General features: G+C 51.2%; 1 protein-coding gene across 1 annotated transcript in view; it reads right to left on the reverse strand.

Annotated features, from left to right (window-relative positions):
• The window catches only part of TAF2 (TATA-box binding protein associated factor 2), a 119,421-nt gene extending 98,701 nt beyond the window's left edge, over positions 1–20,720 (reverse strand). The window contains exons 1-6 of the mRNA XM_029062274.2: positions 20,556–20,720; positions 16,027–16,081; positions 11,657–11,817; positions 4,075–4,193; positions 1,086–1,227; positions 18–249 (exon numbers count right to left, since the gene is read on the reverse strand). Of these exons, the coding sequence (XP_028918107.1) occupies positions 18–249; positions 1,086–1,227; positions 4,075–4,193; positions 11,657–11,817; positions 16,027–16,081; positions 20,556–20,638 (792 nt within the window). The 5' untranslated portion in view covers positions 20,639–20,720. The remainder of the gene's footprint in view (positions 1–17; positions 250–1,085; positions 1,228–4,074; positions 4,194–11,656; positions 11,818–16,026; positions 16,082–20,555) is intronic.
• Between the last annotated feature and the right edge of the window lie 261 nt (positions 20,721–20,981).

Raw genomic sequence — 20,981 nt, forward strand, 5'->3', positions numbered from 1 at the left:
GGCGTTAACAAAATCACCTCGTGCATGTACGGGTCCACGAGGATTTCGAAAGGCCCGATGGCTAAAGAGATGTTGGAGGCCGCCGTCGGGATGGTGAGCAGGTAGTGAAAGGTCTTCTTGCGCATATCATGGGTGTAAATGGTTTCCACCAAATCCCCATTAGAGACTGCCACCATGGAGGCATCCACCGTGTATTCCAATTTCCAGGTGCACAGCTCGGAGTAGGAATCGACACAAGGAAACCAGAATCTAGGAGGGAGGTTAACAGAGCGAAGAGCGATACGAACCGGTCACTACGCCACCTCCAGACGTCATTCTCTCAATTCCCCACGACGCGTTCTCGGAAGACATTCCCGTACAGTCAGCAGCCCCCTCACACTCAGGCCGGGCGCAGACCCCGATGGGCTCTCTCCGGGAGAGGGTCTTGCGAATATCGTCGGACGCCGTCGTAGCCCAAGCCCCGGTCCTTACCGCCTACGTGTCTCGGTCGCCCACGTGTCCTTCCTTCAGGGTGTCTCCGCCCGCTCCCCGGCCCTTTCCTCCCCTTCCTCCCCCTCCCCCCTCTCATCATCGTCGTCCACATCGTTCCTGGAGTAGCTCCAGGAGTTAGGTCTTGGCTACTTCCGGCCACTTTCAAGGACAAAACGACGTTGAGAAATGCTACTGTGGAAATACATTTTATTTAAAAAAACCAATTTCTGCCAGAACATCAAAAATTATTATTGAAAAATAATGATTATTGCTAGCACTCTCAGTATAGATACTGTTTACCTAGCATCCCCCGGGAGCCCATGGGGGTTAAAAAAAAATAAAAATAGAATTCCATCCTGTGAATTGTATAAGGGGCGAACCATTTACTCAGGGCTACAAGCTGCAGGGCCAGGACTCAGGGCAGTTAAATCATTTGCCTAAAACTCAGTCTCTTGTTAAAAAATACCCAGCACAGACTGTAAGCTCCTTGTGGGCAGGGAACGTGTCTTCCGATCCTGCCGCGCTGTACTCCGCCGAGCGCGGAATACAGAGCTCCGCACACAGTAAGAGCGCGAGATAAATACCACAGATCCAATGACTGACTGCATTCCAACCTTGTTGAATTTTGATATCCACAAGAGAATACATGGGCACCTCTCTCTGCCATGCTTCCTTCCACGTTGGGCACCACAAAATGAAGGCCTCCTTTCGGCTGGTCCAAAGAAAAATTGATGTGTACCTTCAGGACCTTTAACTCTGGAATAAGAAGACACGAGAAAATACGAGTGCATTTTACCCACGTCGACGGTTGAGATTTACGTCAGACTATGCGCTTGCTCCCCTCTCGGGATAATAATAATAATAATGATGTTGGTATCTGTTATGCGCTTACCATGTGCAGAGCACTGTTCTAAGCGCTGGGGGAGATACGGGGTCATCAGGTTGTCCCACGTGAGGCTTACAGTTAATCCCCATTTTACAGATGAGGGAACTGAGGCCCAGAGAAGTGAAGTGACTTGCCCACAGTCACCCAGCTGACAAGCGACGGAGCCGGGAGTCGAGCCCATGACCTCCGGATGGAACCTGGAGCGTTTCCAGTCCTCTGCCGGTCTCGGCTACAGGAGGGAGAGTCAAGCAGAGGCCTGTCCATTCCATTCCTGCCGTGGCCGGTGGCTAGCGAGTGAAGGGCCATCGGCTACAAGTTAAAACTCAGCCGTGCTGGGCAGCAGCGACTCGGGAGAGGGTCGAGGGCGGAGACTCAAGTCGACTGCGCGGAAGGCGGCGATGGTAAACCCCTGCCGTATTTTTACCGAGAAAACTCTACGGATCCACTGCCAGAATGGCTGCAGGTGGAGGTGAGGCCTTCCGGGAGAGACGTGTCCACGGACCTGCTGTGGGTCCGAAACAACCTGACAAGTCGCAGTTGGCCTTCGTGGAGTCGAAACAATCTGACAGGTGGCAGTTTGCCTCCGTGGAGTCTCATCCTCCCGATGAGAAGGGTCCACGGACCTGCTATGGGTCAGAAACAACCTGACAAGTCGCAATTTGCCCCCGTGGAGTCTCATCCTCCCGATGAGAAGGGAATCCCATCTTTTTTAAAAGTGCTCTCGTTAGGCCCAAAATATTCACATACTGAAAAGAGGTCATTTGCTTAGCGGTCTAATAGCATCACTAGACCTCTAAAGAGGGGCGTTTCACCCCCTTATCTCTGTTACTTATTAATAATGTCGGTATTTGTTAAGCGCTTACTCCGTGCGGAGCACTGTTCTAAGCGCTGGGGTAGACACAGGGCAATCAGGATGTCCCACGTGGGGCTCACAGTCTTCAACCCCATTTTACCGATGAGGTCACTGAGGCACCGAGAAGTGAAGTGACTCGCCCACAGTCGCCCGGCTGACAGGTGGCAGAGCCGGGATTCGAACTCATGACCTCGGACTCCAAAGCCCGGGCCCTTTCCACCGAGCCACGCTGCTCCTCTGTACCGTCACCTATCCCTGTAACTTTCTCCCTCTCAAGCTGAGACGGTACAGATAGAAAATCTACTTCGACCCAGGGCTAAGCGCTATTCCCCCCCCCCAGGGAAACGGCGTTACTCGGTACTCAAAAAAGGACGAAACCGAGAAGTCCTGGGGCATCAGTTCAATGACATTTCCGGGCCTAGTTTCCTTCCGGCAAGTGGGATGGAGGGTGACGTTAAAAGGCGGGAAAAGACGGGGGGCAGCAGGCGGGGTCTCTCTCTCTCCCCCCCCCCCCCCTTTTTTTTTTTTTTTTAACTGTCCCGGCCACCCGCTCAGCGAGATTGCGCACGCCTCAGTCCGGTGCCCTGGCCGGTCTCGAGCAGGATCCGACCCCCGAGCACTAGCAGCGGGATGTTTCCGGTGCAGCCGCTCTGCCTCGCTTCCACCCGAACCGAACACTTTTCCAAAACCCGGAAGGTTAAAATGCCCGGAGAAGTCGTCACGGGGCCGCCCTGCCGAACGACGATCATGCAGTCCCGCCGACCCTCTGGAGCAGGAAGGGGCAGGACCGGGCCGCCGACACTAAGGATCGAGCCACCTGGGGGAGGCTGGTTGGCGACCGCTTTCTCCCGGCACGCGCTCCGGGAGCTCCTCGCTTCCCGGGAGAAGGGCACGCGTCCCTCCGCTCCCCGGGCTGCCGGACGGGACCACGCCGCTGCAGGAAGGGCGAGTGCAGATACGGCTAGAGGACGAAGGCCCGGAGAAAGAAACAGAGCCATAAAAGCCACATTCTCGTCCCTTCTCATCTTGGCTCGACTCTCAGAGCCCGGCTACGTCCTTTTCTTGACCTGCCTTTTTTCCACAGCGGCACATCTTCCACCACGCTAGTTACAGAGCTACGGGACGACTCTACCCTGCCTCAGAAAATGACAGTCGAGTCCCCTGATCCCTCTATCGCCTTCAGCCCTAGCTGGTCTGAGAAGCAGCGCGGCTCAGTGGAAAGAGCACGGGCTTTGGAGTCAGAGGTCATGAGCTCGAATCCCAGCTCTGCCACTTGTCAGCTGTGTGACTGTGGGCAAGTCACTTCACTTCTCTGGGCCTCAGTTACCTCATCTGTAAAATGGGGATGAAGACCGTGAGCCCCACGTGGGACATCCTGATTCCCCTGTGTCTACCCCAGCGCTTAGAACAGTGCTCGGCACATAGTAAGCGCTTAACAAATACCAACATCATTATTATTATTATTATGGGCGTCCAGAAAGGCTTGATCGAGGCCCCAGATCCCGCCTCTTTCAAGAGGCGACACCGCTCGGATTGCACTCTGTCATGACTCTGGAGAAGCGGCGTGGCTCAGTGGAAAGGGCCTGGGCTTCGGAGTCAGAGGTCATGGGTTCGACTCCCGGCTCTGCCGCTTGTCGGCCGTGTGACCGTGGGGGAGTCACTTCGCTTCTCTGTGCCTCAGTTCCCTCATGTGTAAAATAGGGATTAAAAATGTGTGAGCCCCACGTGGGACAACCTGATGACCCTGTATCTCCCCCAGCGCTTACAACAGTGCTCGGCACCTAGTAAGCGCTTAACAAACACCAACATTATTATCAGAACTTTGCCCAGCAATCAAAGACTCGATCTAATCTTGGGATTTTACCATCCACGTGTTTCCACAGCTCAGAGGGAACTTTGATACAGAGTTCTCCATTTCCAGCATCTGGGTCCACGGCACTGACTGCGGCAGCATAAGCATTGGAAAAGTAGTTGAGATTTCTCCTGAAGGAAGAGAAAAAAGATTAATTCCAACTTAAACGCTCGGTCAAATTTAACGGCACGGAGGCGTTTCTGAGATACTAAGCTCCTGAACACGGTAAACTCTCAATGTCCAAATCAATCAGTCGTATTTATTGAGTACTTACTGGGTGCAGACCCTGTACTAAGCACTTGGGAGAGGACAATAGAGCGGAGCGTGTAGACACAATCCCTGCCCACAACAAGCTTATTCATTCATTCGATAGTATTTATTGAGCGCTTACCATGTGCAGAGCACTGTACTAAGCGCTTCGCAGGGACAGATCGGTAACAGACAGAGACGGTCCCCGCCCTTCGACGGGCCGACGGTCTAATCGGGGGAGACGGACAGACGAGAACAGTAGCGATAGATAGAAACGAGGGGACGAACATCGCGTTAACACAACGGCAAATAAATAGAGGATATTCAGTACCGATAACAACCTTTCAGCTATCCAAATTATTTTCTGGAAAGCTCGCCTTCTTTCCCAGAGAACATGGAGATCAAGGGAGACAACTCTCTTCCAATAATTAAAAGCTATTTCTCTCAAAACTACTTCATCCTTTTCCATATAATAATGTTAACGTTGGTACTTGTTAAGCGCTTACTAAGTGCCGAGCACTGTCCTAAGGGCTGGGGTAGATACAGGGTCATCCGGTTGTCCCCCGTGAGGCTCACAGTTAAATCCCCATTTTCCAGATGAGGTCACTGAGGCCCAGTGAAGTGACTCGCCCACAGTCACACGGCTGACGAGTGGCAGAGCCGGGATTCGAACCCGTGACCTCTGACTCCCAAGCCCCGGCTCTTTCCACTGAGCCACGCTGCTTCTCGGGGTGACACAGAAGGAAGAGGGAGCAGGGAACACGGTTCCCAAGACTCTGTGCTTTTGGCAATTGTTTACTGGTGGTCGAGGCAGCAAAATACAGGATTAAGTATAACATCACCAGTGAACGTTACATCGGCTAATTCTTTCGATGACTTGTATTTCCTGAGCGCGAACTAATAATGTTAATAATAATAATAATAATAATGTTGGTATTTGTTAAGCGCTCACTATGTGCCAAGCACTGTTCTAAGCGCTGGGGGGAGACATAGGGGAATCAGGTTGTCCCACGTGGGGCTCACAGTCTGAATCCGCTTGGGAGAGCGTGCCACAACCGTACAAGGGGAAGCAGTGTGGCTCAGCGGGAAGAGCACGAGCTCGGGAGCCAGAGGTGATGGGTTCCAATCCCGGCTCCGCCGCCCGTCAGCTGGGTGACTCTGGGCAAATCGCTTCACTTCCCTGTGCCTCGGTTACCTCGTCCGCAAAATGGGGATTGAGACCGTGACTCCTGTGTGGGACGGGGGCTGTGTCCAACCCGATTTGGTTGCATCCACCCCGGCGCTTAGCACGGTGCCCGGCACGGACCACGTTTGCCACGGTTATTGTTATCATTGTCTTGTTTATCCTTTACGACAGCTTCCCCTAGGCTTTCTACAGCGCGTGGCACTAGAGAAGCAGAACTGAACGAGCGACTGCGCTTCAGTGCCCGTGCTGGGTCGGAGAAGGGGCGCGGGCAGACGTTCTGGGAGAAAGAGACTTTCCAGGGAAGCAGTGTGGCCCGGTGGAAAGGGGCACGGGCCCGAGAGTGAGAGGACCCGGGTTCTAATCTAGGGAAGCAGCCTGGCTCAGTGGCCAGAGCCCGGGCTTGGGAGTCAGAGATCATGGGTTCTTATCCCGGCTCCGTCCGTCAGCCGTGTGACTTTGGGCAAGTCATTTAACTTCTCCGGGCCTCAGTTCCCTCATCTGGGAAACGGGGATGAAGACCGTGAGCCCCACGAGGGACAAGAGATGTTTACGAGACGTCCTTCCCCTCGACTCTATTTATCGCCGTCGTTCTCGTCTGCCCGTCTCCCCCGATGAGACCGTAAGCCCGTCAAAGGGCAGGGACCGTCTCTATCTGTTGCCGATCTGTCCATTCCAAGCGCCTAGTACAGTGCTCTGCACATGGTAAGCGCTCAATAAATACTATTGAATGAATGAATGACAACCTGATCGCCTCGTATCCCCGCCCCCCCCACAGCGCTTAGAACGGTGCTTCGCGCATAGCAGGCGCTTAACAGATGCCATCGCTATTATTGATCGCGACTCTGACACGTGCCTGCTGTGTGAAATGGGGCATGCCACGACTCCTCTGTGCCTCAGTTTCCTCATCCGCCAAATGGGGATGCGATCTTACTCCCTCTTGACTCAGACTGCACACGCCTTACGGGACGAGGACCGTGCCGAGCCTGATTGTCTTGTACCCGCCCCAGCACCTGGCTCACGGAAAGAGCTTAATAAAGATCGTAATTATTCTAAAGGGTAGAAGCGGCTCAGAGCCCCGGGGTTTCCTTATCCGTCTGGCACGTACTAAGTGCTTCACAAATACCCTAATTATTATTATTATTATCGGTATTACATCTCCCCACCCTTTCTTAACCGGGGCAATCGTTCACTCTGGGATTTCTCTCGGCCCTCCTCCACGCCCCCGCCGCAGGAGAAACAAGGAGGAAGTTGGGGACACGACACAGCGGTGACGAAAGGTTCTGATTCCGCTTTCAGGTCACCTCATCGTCAGTGGTGGGTAGGATTGGGGGGTGAGGAAGTTACAGAACACAAAACCGTAACGATAAGAAGCAGCGTGGCTCAGTGGAAGGAGCCCGGGCTCGGGAGTCAGAGGTCATGGGTTCGAATCCCAGCTCTGCCACCTGGCAGCTGTGACCGTGGGCAAGTCACTTCTCTGTGCCTCAGTTATCTCATCTATCAAATGGGGATGAAGACCGTGAGCCTCACGTGGGATTCCCCTGTATCTCCCCCAGCGCTCAGAACGGCGCGCGGCACATAGTAAGCGCTTAACAAATACCAACATTATTATTATTTAGCTTTTCGAGGGCAGTCATCTTGACTCCCAACTCTGCTCTTCAGTTGAACCCCAAGTGCTTAGCGCTGTCGGGAATTTAGCAGGGAAGCCTTCCCTGACTAACTTCTCAACTCCCAAACTATTCTTCCCCCCTCTTCCGCTTCGCTATCAGTCGGTGATATTTACCGAGCGCCTACTGTGTGCCGAGGACTGTACTAAGCGCTTGGGAAAGTACAACAGAGTTGGCAGACGGGGTCCATGCCCACGCCGAGCTTACAGCCTAGAAGGTACGTGTACTGAGCAGTCCCTTCCACTCTTCCTAAGTATTCAGGTACTCATTCACTAGTATTTATCGAGCGCTTACTGTGTGCAGAGCACTGTACTAAGCGCTTGGAATGGACGATTCGGCAACAGATGGAGACAGCCACCCTCTCACCCCGACGACACCTATGTACTGATCCTTGGCATCCTTTGCCTGGAAGTTATTTCGCTATCTGCCTTCCTTTCAAGACTGTTATTTGTACCGACGTCTGTCTCTCCGCGACTAGACTGTGAGCTTGTTGTGGGCGGGGATCGTCACTCTTTAGAGCTATAATGTACTTTCCCACGGCGCTTGGCACGGTGCTCGGCACACAGTGAGCGCTTAATAAATATGACCGAATGAATGAGGGTACAGAGAAAAATAATGACGACTGCACTTGTTGAGCGCCTACTAAGTGCCAGGCGCTGTACTAAGCGCTGGGGAAGATACAAGCAAACCGAGTTGGACACGGTCCCTGTCCAATGTGGAGCCCGCAGTCTCGACCCCCGTTTGAAAGATGAGGCACAAGAAATTCATTCAATAGTATTTACTGAGCGCTTACTACGTGCAGAGCACTGTACTAAGCGCTTGGAATGAACAAGTCGGCAACAGATAGAGCCGGTCCCTGCCGTCTGACGGGCTTACGTGACTTGCCCGAAGTCACTCAGCAGACAGGTGGCGGAGCCAGGATTAGAACCCATAACCTTCTGACTCCCAGGCCTGTGCTCTACCCATTACAGAGCGGCTCAGTGGAAAGAGCCCGGGCTTGGGAGTCAGAGGTCACGGGTTCGAATCCCGGCTCCGCCACTCGTCAGCTGCGTGACTGGGCGAGTCACTTAACCTCTCTGGGCTTCAGTGACCTCATCTGGAAAACGGGGACGGAGACTGTGAGCCCCATGTGGGACGGGGACTGTGTCCAACCCCATTTGCTTGTAATAATAATAATGACGTTGGTACTTGTCAAGCGCTTACTACGTGCACAGCACTGTTCTAAGCGCTGGGGTAGATACAGGGTCAGCAGGTTGTCCCACAGGAGGCTCACAGTCTTCATCCCCATTTTAGAGGGAACTGAGGCACAGAGAAGTTAAGTGACTTGCCCACAGTCACCCAGCTATACCCACCCCAGCGCTTAGTACAGTGCCTGGCACATAGGAAGCGTTGAACAAATTATTACGGTTATTCCATCTTCATCTAGAATGTCAGCTCATCTCTGACTGTTAGACAGCCCTCTCTGGCCTCTGTTTTAACTCTATTCACCTAGTTCCGGCTCTACCAATAAATCTTCCAGCGTCTCCTTGTCTGGATCCCTCAAAGGTTTGTTTTCATTCCTAGAAGTCGGAGCACCCGCGAATTACCAATTTATTCCACTGACCTGGGGACATTTTCCTTGTCTTTATAGTTCCTAGAATTGAGTTTTTCCTCTGGTTCATACCGCATATTCTATCTGCGTCTCCCCGTTTCCACCGGTCGATTGTCCAAATCACGGATACTAATAGCAGTGGTACTTGCTAAGCGCTTCCTAAGTGCCACGCGCCGCACTGAGCACTGGGGTAGATACAAGATAATCAGGTCCCAAATGGGGCTTGCAGTCTAAAGGAGGAGATAGAACCACGAGTGAATCCCCACTTTGCAGGTGAAGGAACTGAGGCACAGAGAATAGTAATAATAATAATAATAATAATGTTGGTGTTTGTTAAGCGCTCACTATGTGCCGAGCACTGTTCTAAGCGCTGGGGGAGACACAGGGGAATCGGGTTGTCCCGCGTGGGGCTCACAGTCTTCATCCCCATTTTCCAGATGAGGTGACTGAGGCACCGAGAAGTGAAGTGACTTACCCAGGGTTACCCCGTGGCGGACCTGGAATTAGAACGAGGTCTCCGGTCTCACAGGCCTGTGCCCTTGCCATCAGGCCACGCTGCTTCTCAAAGGCAGAGAGCCTCTTTTCTACTTTTTCGGTACGGAAATAATACTATTCGCTGTGGAATTTGCTTCTCGGCAATAGTACGTAGAGCTAAATACCTAAATATAATGGTGATTAGCGCTTCCCATGTGCCATCAGTGGATTAGCAGCGGGGTAGACACATGATAATCAGATTAGACACATTCCCTGTCCCACGTGGGGCTCACTGTTTTAAGAGGGATGAGAACAGGCAATAATAATAAAAATAATTGTGGTCTTTGTCAAGCGCGCTCTACGTGCCGGGCACTTTACCAAGCCCTGGGGCGGAAACCAGCAAATCGGATTGGACCCGGTCCCCGTCCCACGTGGGGCTCACAGTCTCAATCCCCATTTCACAGAGGCGGGAACTGAGGCACAGAGAAGTGGGAGTGACTTCGCCAAGGCTGCACCAAAGACAAGTGGCGGGGCCGGGAACGGAACCCGTGGCCTTCCGACTCCGAGGCCCGTGTTCTGGCCCCTATTTAATCCCCACTTTGCAGAGGAAGAAACTGAGGCACCGAGAAGTGAAGAGACTAGCTCACGGTTACACGGCAGGCAGGTGACCGAGCCAGGGTTAGAACCAGGCTCTCTGACTCCCAAGCCTGTGCTCTTTCCACGAGTAAAGTGCAGAGAACACAGCCAGACACGCAGATACCGACTGCCTGACATCGCCAAGGGTTTGTACTGAACACCCGGGCGCAGAGCAGTGCAAACACCTGGAAGAATATTAAGAGAAGCAAAAGACACGATCCTTGACCTCAAATAACTTTTACAAGTCACCCGAACTTTCGTCCCCGTCCAAATGCCAGACCTTTCGACTGGCACGTTAAGGCCTGGCACGTAACAGAACTTGGTACCTCTCTCTCCGTCTCTCTAAACTTTCATATTTTTCAATTTCCCCATAACAGCACTACTATTTCTGTCCTTTCCACAACTCCAAAACCTCAGAGCAATCTCTGAGGGCTCCAAGAAGCGTCTGGATCAAAAAGAGATAAAATATAAGTCAGAAGGCTCCCCCTCACCAGGAAGACGGACTGGACACTTTGGCTGCCCAAAAGTGATTCTGACGCTTATTCTGATATTCCGGTATACACGGAATGCTTATTAAATAAATAAATAAATTGTGGTACTTGTTAAGCGCTTACTATGTGCAAAGCACTGTTCGAAGCGCTGGGGGATACAAGGTGATCAGATTGCCCCACGTGAGGCTCACAGTTTTAATCCCCATTTGACAGACGAGGTAACCGAGGCACAGAGAAGTGACTTGACCAAGGTCACACAGCTGACTAGCGGCGGAGCCGGGATCAGAACCCGTGACCTCTGACTCCCAAGCCCGCGCTCTCTCCACTGAGCCACGCTGCTTATTGTGTACTAAGCACGTGAAAGGGTGCAATAAAACGGAGTCGGTAGACGTGAACCCCACCCACGAGGAGCTTACGGTCTAGAGGAGAAGACAGATGATCAAAGAAATTACTACTGGAGAATACGTACGGATACGGAAGGGCTGTGATGCTGGGATGGGGGTGAGTACCGACCTGGATAAGGAGATACGGACCCAATGGCGATGCAGAAGGGAGGACGGATTCGGGGGGAAATGAGAGGCTAGTCGGAGAAGGCAATAGATACCATCCATCGACCGAACGACTGAACTCCTTAAAGCCAGTGGTAAACTGTCTGTGCTTGCTGCGGGGATGGAGGCGCGACCATCGAGGAGTTTTCGAGGACTGGGGAGGACACACGGCAGGGAGATATTTTCCAAAGATTCATTCATTCATTCAATGGTGTTCACTGAGCGCTTACTACGTGCAGAGCACTGTACTAAGCGCTTGGAATGGACAGATCGGCAACAGATAGAGACGGTCCCTGCCCTTTGACGGGCTCACGGTCTGATCGGGGGAGACGGGCGGACGAGAACGAGGGCGATAAATAGAGTCGAGGGGAAGAACGTCTCATAAAAACAATGGCAAATAAATAGAATCAGGGCGACGTACATCTCATTAAACAAAATAAATAGGGTGATGAAGATATACACGGCTGGGCGGACGAGTACAGTGCCGAGGGGGTGGGACGGGAGGGGGGAGGAGGAGAGGGAAAGGGGGGAGAAGAGGGTTTAGCTGCGGAGAGGTGGGGGGGGGGGTAGAGGGAGCAGAGGGAGAAAGGGGGGAGCTGACAGCGGCTGAGAGGTGACGAGGAGAAAACGGGGGAAGACCTCGCAGATTCCGTCACCTCGAGAAGGCACCACGGCTCAGAATTGACAACAGAAACGCTTGGAAAGAGACCGAGACAGGAGAAGACGGCTCTAAAGGCTGAGAGGTGATTACTTACTGCTTGGACTCGTGGTGACAAACCTCCAGCGTTGGATCATTGTAAATAAAAGCAGCCTCCAAGTCATTGACTCTCACTCTATATATCCGGCACTGCTTGCTGTTCAACTTGATCCTATTCAGGTTCGCTACGGTGGGAAATATTGTCAGCTCCACAAAACCCTGTAAGGATTTACGAGGAAAAGTGAACTTGGATTTAAAAGGAACATACGGGGATTCCGCCGTCATAACCCTCCTTGGCAAACGCCCGCGTTCAGCGGGACTCCTTACTGTGCTCTCGCCCCCGGATGACGCTTCACCTTTACCTCGGTTTAAGCACTTCTCTTCCCCTCTCTCTGAAGTATTCTGACTTCAGAGAATAGTGGTTTTTTAAAGCACATTTCAATTTAGCATCAGCTTGGTCTCCAGTCTACCGCCCGAGGTGTCTCTTTGCTGAATGCCACGTGAAAGAAAACGCCTCGAACACTAAGCATCTGCACACGCGTCCGACAGTTGCCCTTCCCATCTTCGGAGCCTTAGGATTGATCACGTGAGATAATGAAAGCATAGATCACGGCGGTATTGAAGCTCTAGAGTTTTGAAGGCTCACCTCCTCCAGGTGGTCGTCCGTGATTTAAACCCCCCCCTTTCCTCTTCTCCCACTCCCTTCTGGGCCACTCTGACTCGCTCCCTTTATTCATCCCCCATCCCAGCCCCACAGCCCTTCTGCACATTATTGCAGTTTATTTCTATTAATTCCTGTCTCCCCTTCTAGAATCTAATCGCACCGTGGGCACGGAATGTGTCTGTCATATTGAACGCTTCCAAGCGCTTAGCCCACTGCTCTACACACACTGAGCGCTCAATACGATTGACTACACAAAAAATCTTTTTAAAAATCTAGCGGTACATATTTACATTGCTCTTTGAGCATGTAACCATATTGTGTGTTTTTTTTAGGACCTATTTTTCTATCACTTTGGACCTCTTGAGATCTCAAAAATGGATTCATGCACTGTGCATCATTTCCTATGGGAAGCGAGCCCTGCCTCAACACCCTTTTCTCTTAGAGAAGCAGCGTGGCTCAGTGGAAGGAGCCCGGGCTTGGGAGTCAGAGGTCACGGGTTCCAATCCCGGCTCTGCCACTTGTCAGCTGTGTGACTGTGGGCAAGTCATTTCACTTCTCTGGGCCTCGGTTCCCTCATCTGTCAAATGGGGATGAAGACTGTGAGCCTTATGAGGGACAACCTGATGACCCTGTATCTCCCCCAGCGCTTAGAACAGTGCTCTGCATATAGTAAGCGCTTAACAAATACCAACATTATTATTATTATTACTTCACTCTGCCGCCGGGATTAATTTTCTGAAATGTCATTCTGCACAGATATCCCCCACTCCACAGAAGACCCGATGGCCTGTTCCTCTCTACATCAAGCAGAAATGTCCAACCAAAGGACTTAAGGCAGTTGACTCCCTCTCCACAACTTTCCCGCTCCCTACTCATTCAGTAGTATTTATTGAGCGCTTACTATGTGCAGAGCACTGTACTACGCGCTTACGGCTCCTCTGCCCGCACACTTCACTGCTGACAAGGTAACCTACTCATTCTACTATCATTATTATCATCATTATTATCATCATTAGCTGCTAACACTATCATTATCATTAGCTCCACTGGTATTGTTTCTGTCCGTCTGTCTCCCCCGATTAGACTGTAAGCCCGTCAATGGGCAGGGACTGTGTCTGTTGCCGATTTATACATTCCAAGCACATAGTAAGCGCTCAGTAAACACTATTGAATGAATTGGACCTCGCCCCCATCGCTCCCAGCTCTCCCACCGCCGACCTCTTGCCGCACACCCCGTCCAGCCTGGACGACAGACCACGGCTTTTCCCGTCTTCACAGCCCTTTTGCAATGTCCCAGGAGGCCTCCCCCGACTGATCTTCCACCTCCTCTCCCCCGGACTGTCGTTTCGCTACCTCCGTGCCCCTCCCCAAAACGCTTAAATGCTCACAAGCCCGCACAGCCCTCCCTCCTCGCTGTAATTTGTTTTAGTAAATTATTTTAGTAAACCTTTTTTTTGGGGGGGTGGGGGGAATCATTTCTACCAGGGGAGCAGCTTGGCCTAGCGGATAGAGTCCCGGCTCGGGAGTCAGAGGACCTGGGCTCTAATCACGGCTCCCCCGCTTGCCAGCGACGTGACCTTGAGCAAGTAGTTTCACTTCTCTGGGCTTCAGTTTCCTCGTCTGTAAAATGGGGATTCAGCACCTGTTCTCCCCAACCTGATTAACTGGTTATCTACTCCAGCGCTCCGACACACAGTAAAGGCTGTACAAATACCATAATTCTCATCATTCTCCCCCGATTAGACCGTAAGCCCGTCAGAGGGCAGGGACCGTCTCTATCTGTTACCGATCTGTCCGTTCCAAGGGCTTAGTCCAGTGCTCTGCACATAGTAAGCGCTCAATAAATACTACTGAATGAATTATTATTACTAATTCCAGCCCCACAGCACTCATGTACACGTCCTTACATTACATATTATAAATCACTTATTGATGCACGTGAATGTCCGTCTCCCCCTCTAGACTGTAAGCTTGCTAAGGGCAGGGAACGTGTCTGATCATTCTGTTCTGTTGTTCTCTCCCAAGCCCTTCACACAGTGCTCGTAGTAAGCGCTCAATAAATACTACTGACTGAGCATTCGACGAGAAGCAGCGTGGCTCAGTGGCAAGAGCCCGGGCTTTGGAGTCAGCGGTCTTGAGACGTTCTTCCCCTCGACTCTATTTATCGCCATCGTTCTCGTCCGTCCGTCTCCCCCGATTAGACCGTGAGCCCGTCAGACGGCAGGGACCGTCTCTATCTGTTGCCGACTTGTTCATTCCAAGTGCTTAGTACAGTGCTCTGCACATAGTAAGCGCTCAATAAATACTATTGAATGAATGAATGAATGAGTTTGAACCCTGCCTCTGCCACTTGTCAGCTGTGTGACTGTGGGCAAGTCACTTCACTTCTCTGTGCCTCAGTTCCCTCATCTGGAAAATGAGGATGAAGACCGTGAGCCCCACGTGGGACAACCTGATTCCCCTGTGTCTACCCCAGCGCTTAGAACAGTGCTCGGCACGTAGTATTCTCACAAGTTAATACAGTGCTTGTACCCATTAACAAATAGCACTATTATTAACCAGTTATCATTATGATTACAACGTTAACATTAGTAATATCCATTGAATGACTAATATTACTTAGGAATATTATTACAATATTATTATTAATCAACAGTATTATCGAGGTATTAAAGTGCCAATTTCCTTAAGAAGGACTCCTTCAGGAACGGAGCCTCCGCCCCTCCCCGCTCCATTAGGGGAGAACCGACCGTAGCCAGGGTTCCGGCCGGGTCCGGGTTCTTGGAAAACGCGGCTGATTTACGGGGAATGTTTTCCAAGGTTTACAAGCAGCTCACTGTGGCCAGGGAACCTATCTATCGATTCTGTTTCGCCGTACTCTCCCAGACGCTTACTACGGTGTTCTACATACAGCAAGCGCTCAATAAATGTGATCTTACACCGTAATCTCCCAAGCGTTTAGCGGTGTGCTTTGCACACAGTCAGCGCTCAGTAAATACGACTGAATGAACGAGTTAGGTGCCATTCCAGAACCGGCCCCGGAACGGCCGAGCTGCACGACAGCTGAGCCCTACGAGTCTATAAAAATCAGAGGGGGGAGAGTGACCGAGTTCCAGTTAAATGATTTCGGTATCCCGGGGCCAGATTTTCTAAAGAAACCGAGGAAGGATGCGTACTCTCTCTTTCCCGGAGCTGAGGTAGGATTGTTCCCACCCACTTAATCCCAGGAAGGGGAGACACATCATCTTCACTTAAAGCGGGGGTGGGCGTTAAACTCACAGACGAGACATATGAGAATCCCTAGTAAGCAGTGTTGTTTCCGGATGCACTTGAAACAGAACGACTCACGCTACTGAAACGTCGGATATCGGTCTCTCACACGCAGGTCAAATCACACAAGAAAGAACACCGCACATCACGCTACAAATAAAACTAAGACGGTGTGATTTTACAAGTACGGGGCACATTTGGTAACCTCGGACGAGGTTTCCCGATCCACTGTTCCCACCCGAATGGTCCTTCCCAGTGCTTAATAAATACTACTTTTAGGGCTACTAATGTAGAGTTCGCTCAGTTTCCAAATCTGTCACGTCCAGGCTTCCCCCTCCTCGCCCTTCCTTAAGTGCCCGGGTCAGCCTTATTCTAACCCAGAGGGATCACTTAACAAATACCAACATTATTATTATTATTATTACTTCTGAACCGGACACCCCTGTTACGTGACAGGTGCGTGATTAGGCGGGACGCGTTCAGCGTGTACTTACAACAACAGACTTCCTCTGGAAATTTATGTTGTTGATGCAGACCACCTGGTGGGTTGTACAGAGAAAAAGACAAAGGATCGTAAATAAGGGAAGGAACAGCGAGACAGATTCTCTTTTTTAGAGCTAGTACACAGTCGTAGCCCCCACTGTAAATTTTACTAGTGCCTGAATACTGATTATATGAATATATTCTAGCACGCTCTCCCAAGCGTTTAATACAGCGCTCCGCACGCACTAAGCACTCAATAAATACAGCTGAATAACGAGGAAATGAATGGACGAAGCCCCTTACTAGAGTTCTTTGCACATAGAAGGCGCAGCCGGGGACTATTGGGCATTGGAGCAAAGTCTCCGGTTAGGGAACACAGTGTACTCTCCCAAGGGTTCGGTACAGTGCGCTGCACACGGTAAGCGCTCAATAGATACAACTGATTAATCAGTAGGAAATTCTATTTTTAATCCTGCAAAGCAGCTGTTCTGTGCCCAGGCAAATCACCATTACTAGCCGAAAAGCCCATCAACGGGCAGGGACTGTATCTGTTGCCGATTTGTCCATTCCAAGCGCTTAGGACAGTGCTCTGCACATAGTAAGCGCTCAATAAACATACTATTGAATGAATACTTTGGGCAGAGTTTAAGGGAAAAGGGGCTCTTGCATCCAGTTCGGTCAACTTGGCATCAGGGACATCTTTTACAGTTCCTCCCCAAGGCCCCACCTTGGGCTATGCCGGCTCTGCCACTTGTCTGCCGTGTGACCTTGGACGAGTCACTTGACTTTGGGAAGCAGCATGGCGTAGCGGCAAGAGCCCGGGCTTGGGAGTCAGAAGTCGTGGGCTCTGATCCCGGATCCGCCCCTTGTCAGCTGTGTGACTGTGGGCAAGTCACTTCACTTCTCTGTACCTCAGTTCCCTCATCTGTAAAACGGGGATTGAAACCGAACCCCACATGGGACGGGGACTTTGTTGCTCGTCTCCACCCCAGCGCCTAGTACAGTGCCTGGTACGTAATAAGTGCTTAACAAATACAAATACCACAATTATTATTAGTTTGGATCTAGCCCAGCGCTTAGAACAGTATCCGGCACAGAGTAAGCGCTTAAATACCATTATTATTCTCCGTGCCTCAGTTCCCCCATCTGTAAAATGGGGATTAAGACCGTGAGGCTCGTGGGGGACAGGGGCTGGGTCCGACCCGATTTGCTTACAGCCACCTCGGCGCTGAGCACTGTGCTTGGCACACAGTAAGTGCTTAAATACCATAATTATTCTTATTATTTTCTGCGCCTCAGTTCCCTCATCTATAAAATGGGGATTAAGACCGTGAGGCCCGTGGGGGACAGGGGCTGGGCCCGATCTGATTGGCTCGTAGCCACCCCAGCGCTGAGCACAGCGCCCGGCCCATAGTCAGCGCTGAACAAATCCCATCACTGCATCCAACTCGATTTGCTTGTACCCACCCCGGCCCCGAGCACAGCGCCTGGCCCGTAGTCAGCGCTGAACAAATCCCATCACTACGTCCAACCCGACTGGCTTGTATCCACTCCAGAGCTCAGCGCAGCCTCCGGCCCATAGTCAGCGCTGAACAAATCCCATCACTAGGTCTAAGCCGACTGTCTTGTAGACACCCCAGCGCTAAGCACAGTGCCTGGCCCAAAGTGAGCGCTGACGAAATCCCATCACTACGTCCAACCCGACTGTCTTGTAGCCACCCCAGCGCTGAGCGCAGTGCCCGGCCCAGAGTCGGCGCTGAACGAATAGCACCCTGACGATGATGATGATGGGGGCCCCTCCATTCATTCATTCAATAGCATTTATTGAGCGCTTACTAAGGTGCAGAGCACTGGACTAAGCGCTTGGAACGGACAATTCGGTAAGAGAGAGAGAGACCGTCCCCGCCCGACGACGGGCTCTAATCGGGGGAGACAGACAACAAAAGAGAACAAAGCAAAAAGAAGACAACATCATCAAGATAAATCGAATTGGGGGGATGTACACCTCGTTAACACGATGCAGTCATTCAATAGTATTTATTGAGCGCTTACTAGGTGCAGAGCACTGTCCAAAGCGCTTGGAATGGACAACCGGGCAACAGATAGAGACCGGTCCTGCCCCACGACGGGCTCACCGTCTAATTGGGACAGTTTAAACAGGGTCATAAATAATATGTGCAAATGAGTCCAGTGCAGAGGAGAGGGGAAGTATTTATTTGGCGCTGACTGGGTGCAGAGCACTGGACTGAGCGCTTGGGATGGACAATCGGGGAACAGAGAGAGACCGGCCCGGCCCCACGACCGGCTCACGGTCCAACTTGGGGAGAAAGACATCAGAGCAGAAGAGAAGACAAAACAAGACCACCTTATCAGGATAAGTAGAATCAAGGGGTTATACACCTCATTAACAAAATAAATCGGGTCATAAATATGTGCAAATGAGTCCAGTGCTGAGGGGAGGGGAAGCACTTATTGAGCGCTGACTAGGGGCAGAGCACTGGGCTAAGCGCTTGGGATGGACAATTGGGCAACAGAGAGAGACCGGCCCGGCCCCACGACGGGCTCACGGTCTAAACGGGGGGGGGGGGACAGACGGCAAAGCAAAACAGAAGACAAAAAGACCACCTTATCAAGATAAAAAGAATCGAGGAGATGTGCACCTCATTAACAGAATAAATAGGGTCACAAATAATATGTACAAATGAGTCCAGTGCTGAGGGGAGGGGAAGCATTTATTGAGTGCTTACTCTGTGCCGAGCACTGGACTAAGCGCTTGGGATGGGCAATTGGGGAACTGAGAGAGACCGGCCCGGCCCCACGACGGGCTCATGGGCTAATTGGGGGAGACGGACGGCAGAGCAAAAGAGAACAACACAAGACGAGTAGTCTGGTGTGGATGTCAAGGTAAATACCATGTGCAGAGCACTGGACTAAGCGCTTCGAACGGACAATTGGGCGGTAGAGGTCAATGGGCAGGGATCGCCTCTATCTGTTGCCCAACTGTCCATGCCAAGCGCTTAGTCCACTGCTCTGCACCTAGTAAGCGCTCAATAAATACGACTGAATGCGTGAACAGAGACCGGCCCTGCCCCACGACGGACTCACGGTCTAATGGGGGGAGACAGGCGGCAGAGCAAAACAGAACAAAACAAAAAGAAGGCAACATCACCACGATAAATAGAATCGAGGGGATGGACATCTCATTAAGTAATATCGGGGCAAGCAGCGTGGCTCAGTGGAAAGAGCACGGGCTTTGGAGTCAGGGCTCATGAGTTCGAATCCCAGCTCTGCCACTTGTCGGCTGGGTGACTGTGGGCGAGTCACTTCACTTCTCTGTGCCTCAGTTCCCTCATCTGTAAAATGGGGATTCAGACTGGGAGCCCCACGTGGGACAACCTGATTCCCCTATGTCTACCCCAGCGCTTAGAACAGTGCTCGGCACATAGTAAGCGCTTAACAAATACCAACATTATTAACAGAATAAATCGGGCCCTAAGGAGAGGATACTTATTCATCCATTCAATAGTATTTATTGAGCGCTTAGTAGGGGCAGAGCACTGTACCAAGCACTTAGAATGGACAATTCGGCAACAGATAGAGACCATCCCTGCCCAATGATGGGCTCACGGTCTAATCGGGGGAGACGGACGGACAAGAACAATGGCAATAAATAGAATCAAGGGGATGGACATCTCCTTAACAAAATAAATAAGTAGAATCAAGGGGATGTACACCTCATTAAAACAATAGCAATAAATAAAATCAAAGGGGTGGGCACCTCATTAAAACAATAGCAATAAATAGAATCAAGGGGATGGCCACCTCATTAAAACAATAGCAATAAAAAGAATCAAGGGGATGGACATCTCATTAACAAAGTCAAGAGAATCAAGGGGATGTACACCTCACTAACAAAATCAATAGAATCAAGGGGATGCACATCTCATTAAAACAATAGCAATACACAGAATCAAGGGGATGGACATCTCCTTAAAACAATAGCAATACACAGAATCAAGGAGATGGACATCTCATTAAAACAAGAGCAAATAATAGAATCAAGGGAATGTACATCTCATTAAAACAACAGCAAATAATGGAATCCAGGGGATGTACATCTCCTTAAAACAGCAGCAAATAATAGAATCAGGGGGATGCACATCTCATTAAAACAACAGCAATAAATAGAATCAAGGAGATGCACATCTCCTTAACAAAATAAATAGAATCCAGGGGATGCACATCTCCTTAAAACAGTAGCAACTAATAGAATCAGGGGGGTGCATATCTCATTAAAACAAGAGCAAATAACAGAATCCAGGGGATGCACATCTCATTGAAACAAGAGCAAATAATAGAATAAAGGGGATGTACATCACATTAAAACAGTAGCAAATAACAGAATCAAGGAGATGCGCATCTCATTAAAACAAGAGCACATAACAGAATCAGGGGGATGCGCACATGTGATTAAATCAGGAGCTAATAAGAGAATGAAGGGGATGCACATTTCATTAACACAACAGCAATAAATACTTATAGTTTGTAAGGCCTGGGGCTCTCGAATCCCTTGTCGCCTTTCTTCCTGTTCATCCTGGCGGGGTCGGGCGCGGGGGCCGGCATCCACACACAGCGACAGCCGGAGGGCTCCCCGGGGGAGGGGGAGGAGGAGGAGGCGGCGGGGCCTTTGCCTGTCTGTATTTATATATATATATATATATCTATTTATATGCATACATCTCCGCCTCTATCTGTCTGCTCAGAGCGGGCCGGTCCTGGGCCTCCTCCTCCTCCGGCGCCGCCGCCTCCCCGGGCTCCCGTTGGCGGCCATCTTGATGACCTCCGACCCCGTGCGTCACCGCGGGTCAGAGGTCGCCCGTCCGCCCGCCCCCCCCCCCCCGAGGCGCCTTGGCGGGTGGTTGATTTGCTCCGGAGCTAAGGACGAGGGGGGAGGAAAACGGGGCGC

The sequence above is a fragment of the Ornithorhynchus anatinus genome, chromosome 4, assembly GCF_004115215.2.
Source record: "Ornithorhynchus anatinus isolate Pmale09 chromosome 4, mOrnAna1.pri.v4, whole genome shotgun sequence".
Classification (NCBI taxonomy): domain Eukaryota; kingdom Metazoa; phylum Chordata; class Mammalia; order Monotremata; family Ornithorhynchidae; genus Ornithorhynchus; species Ornithorhynchus anatinus.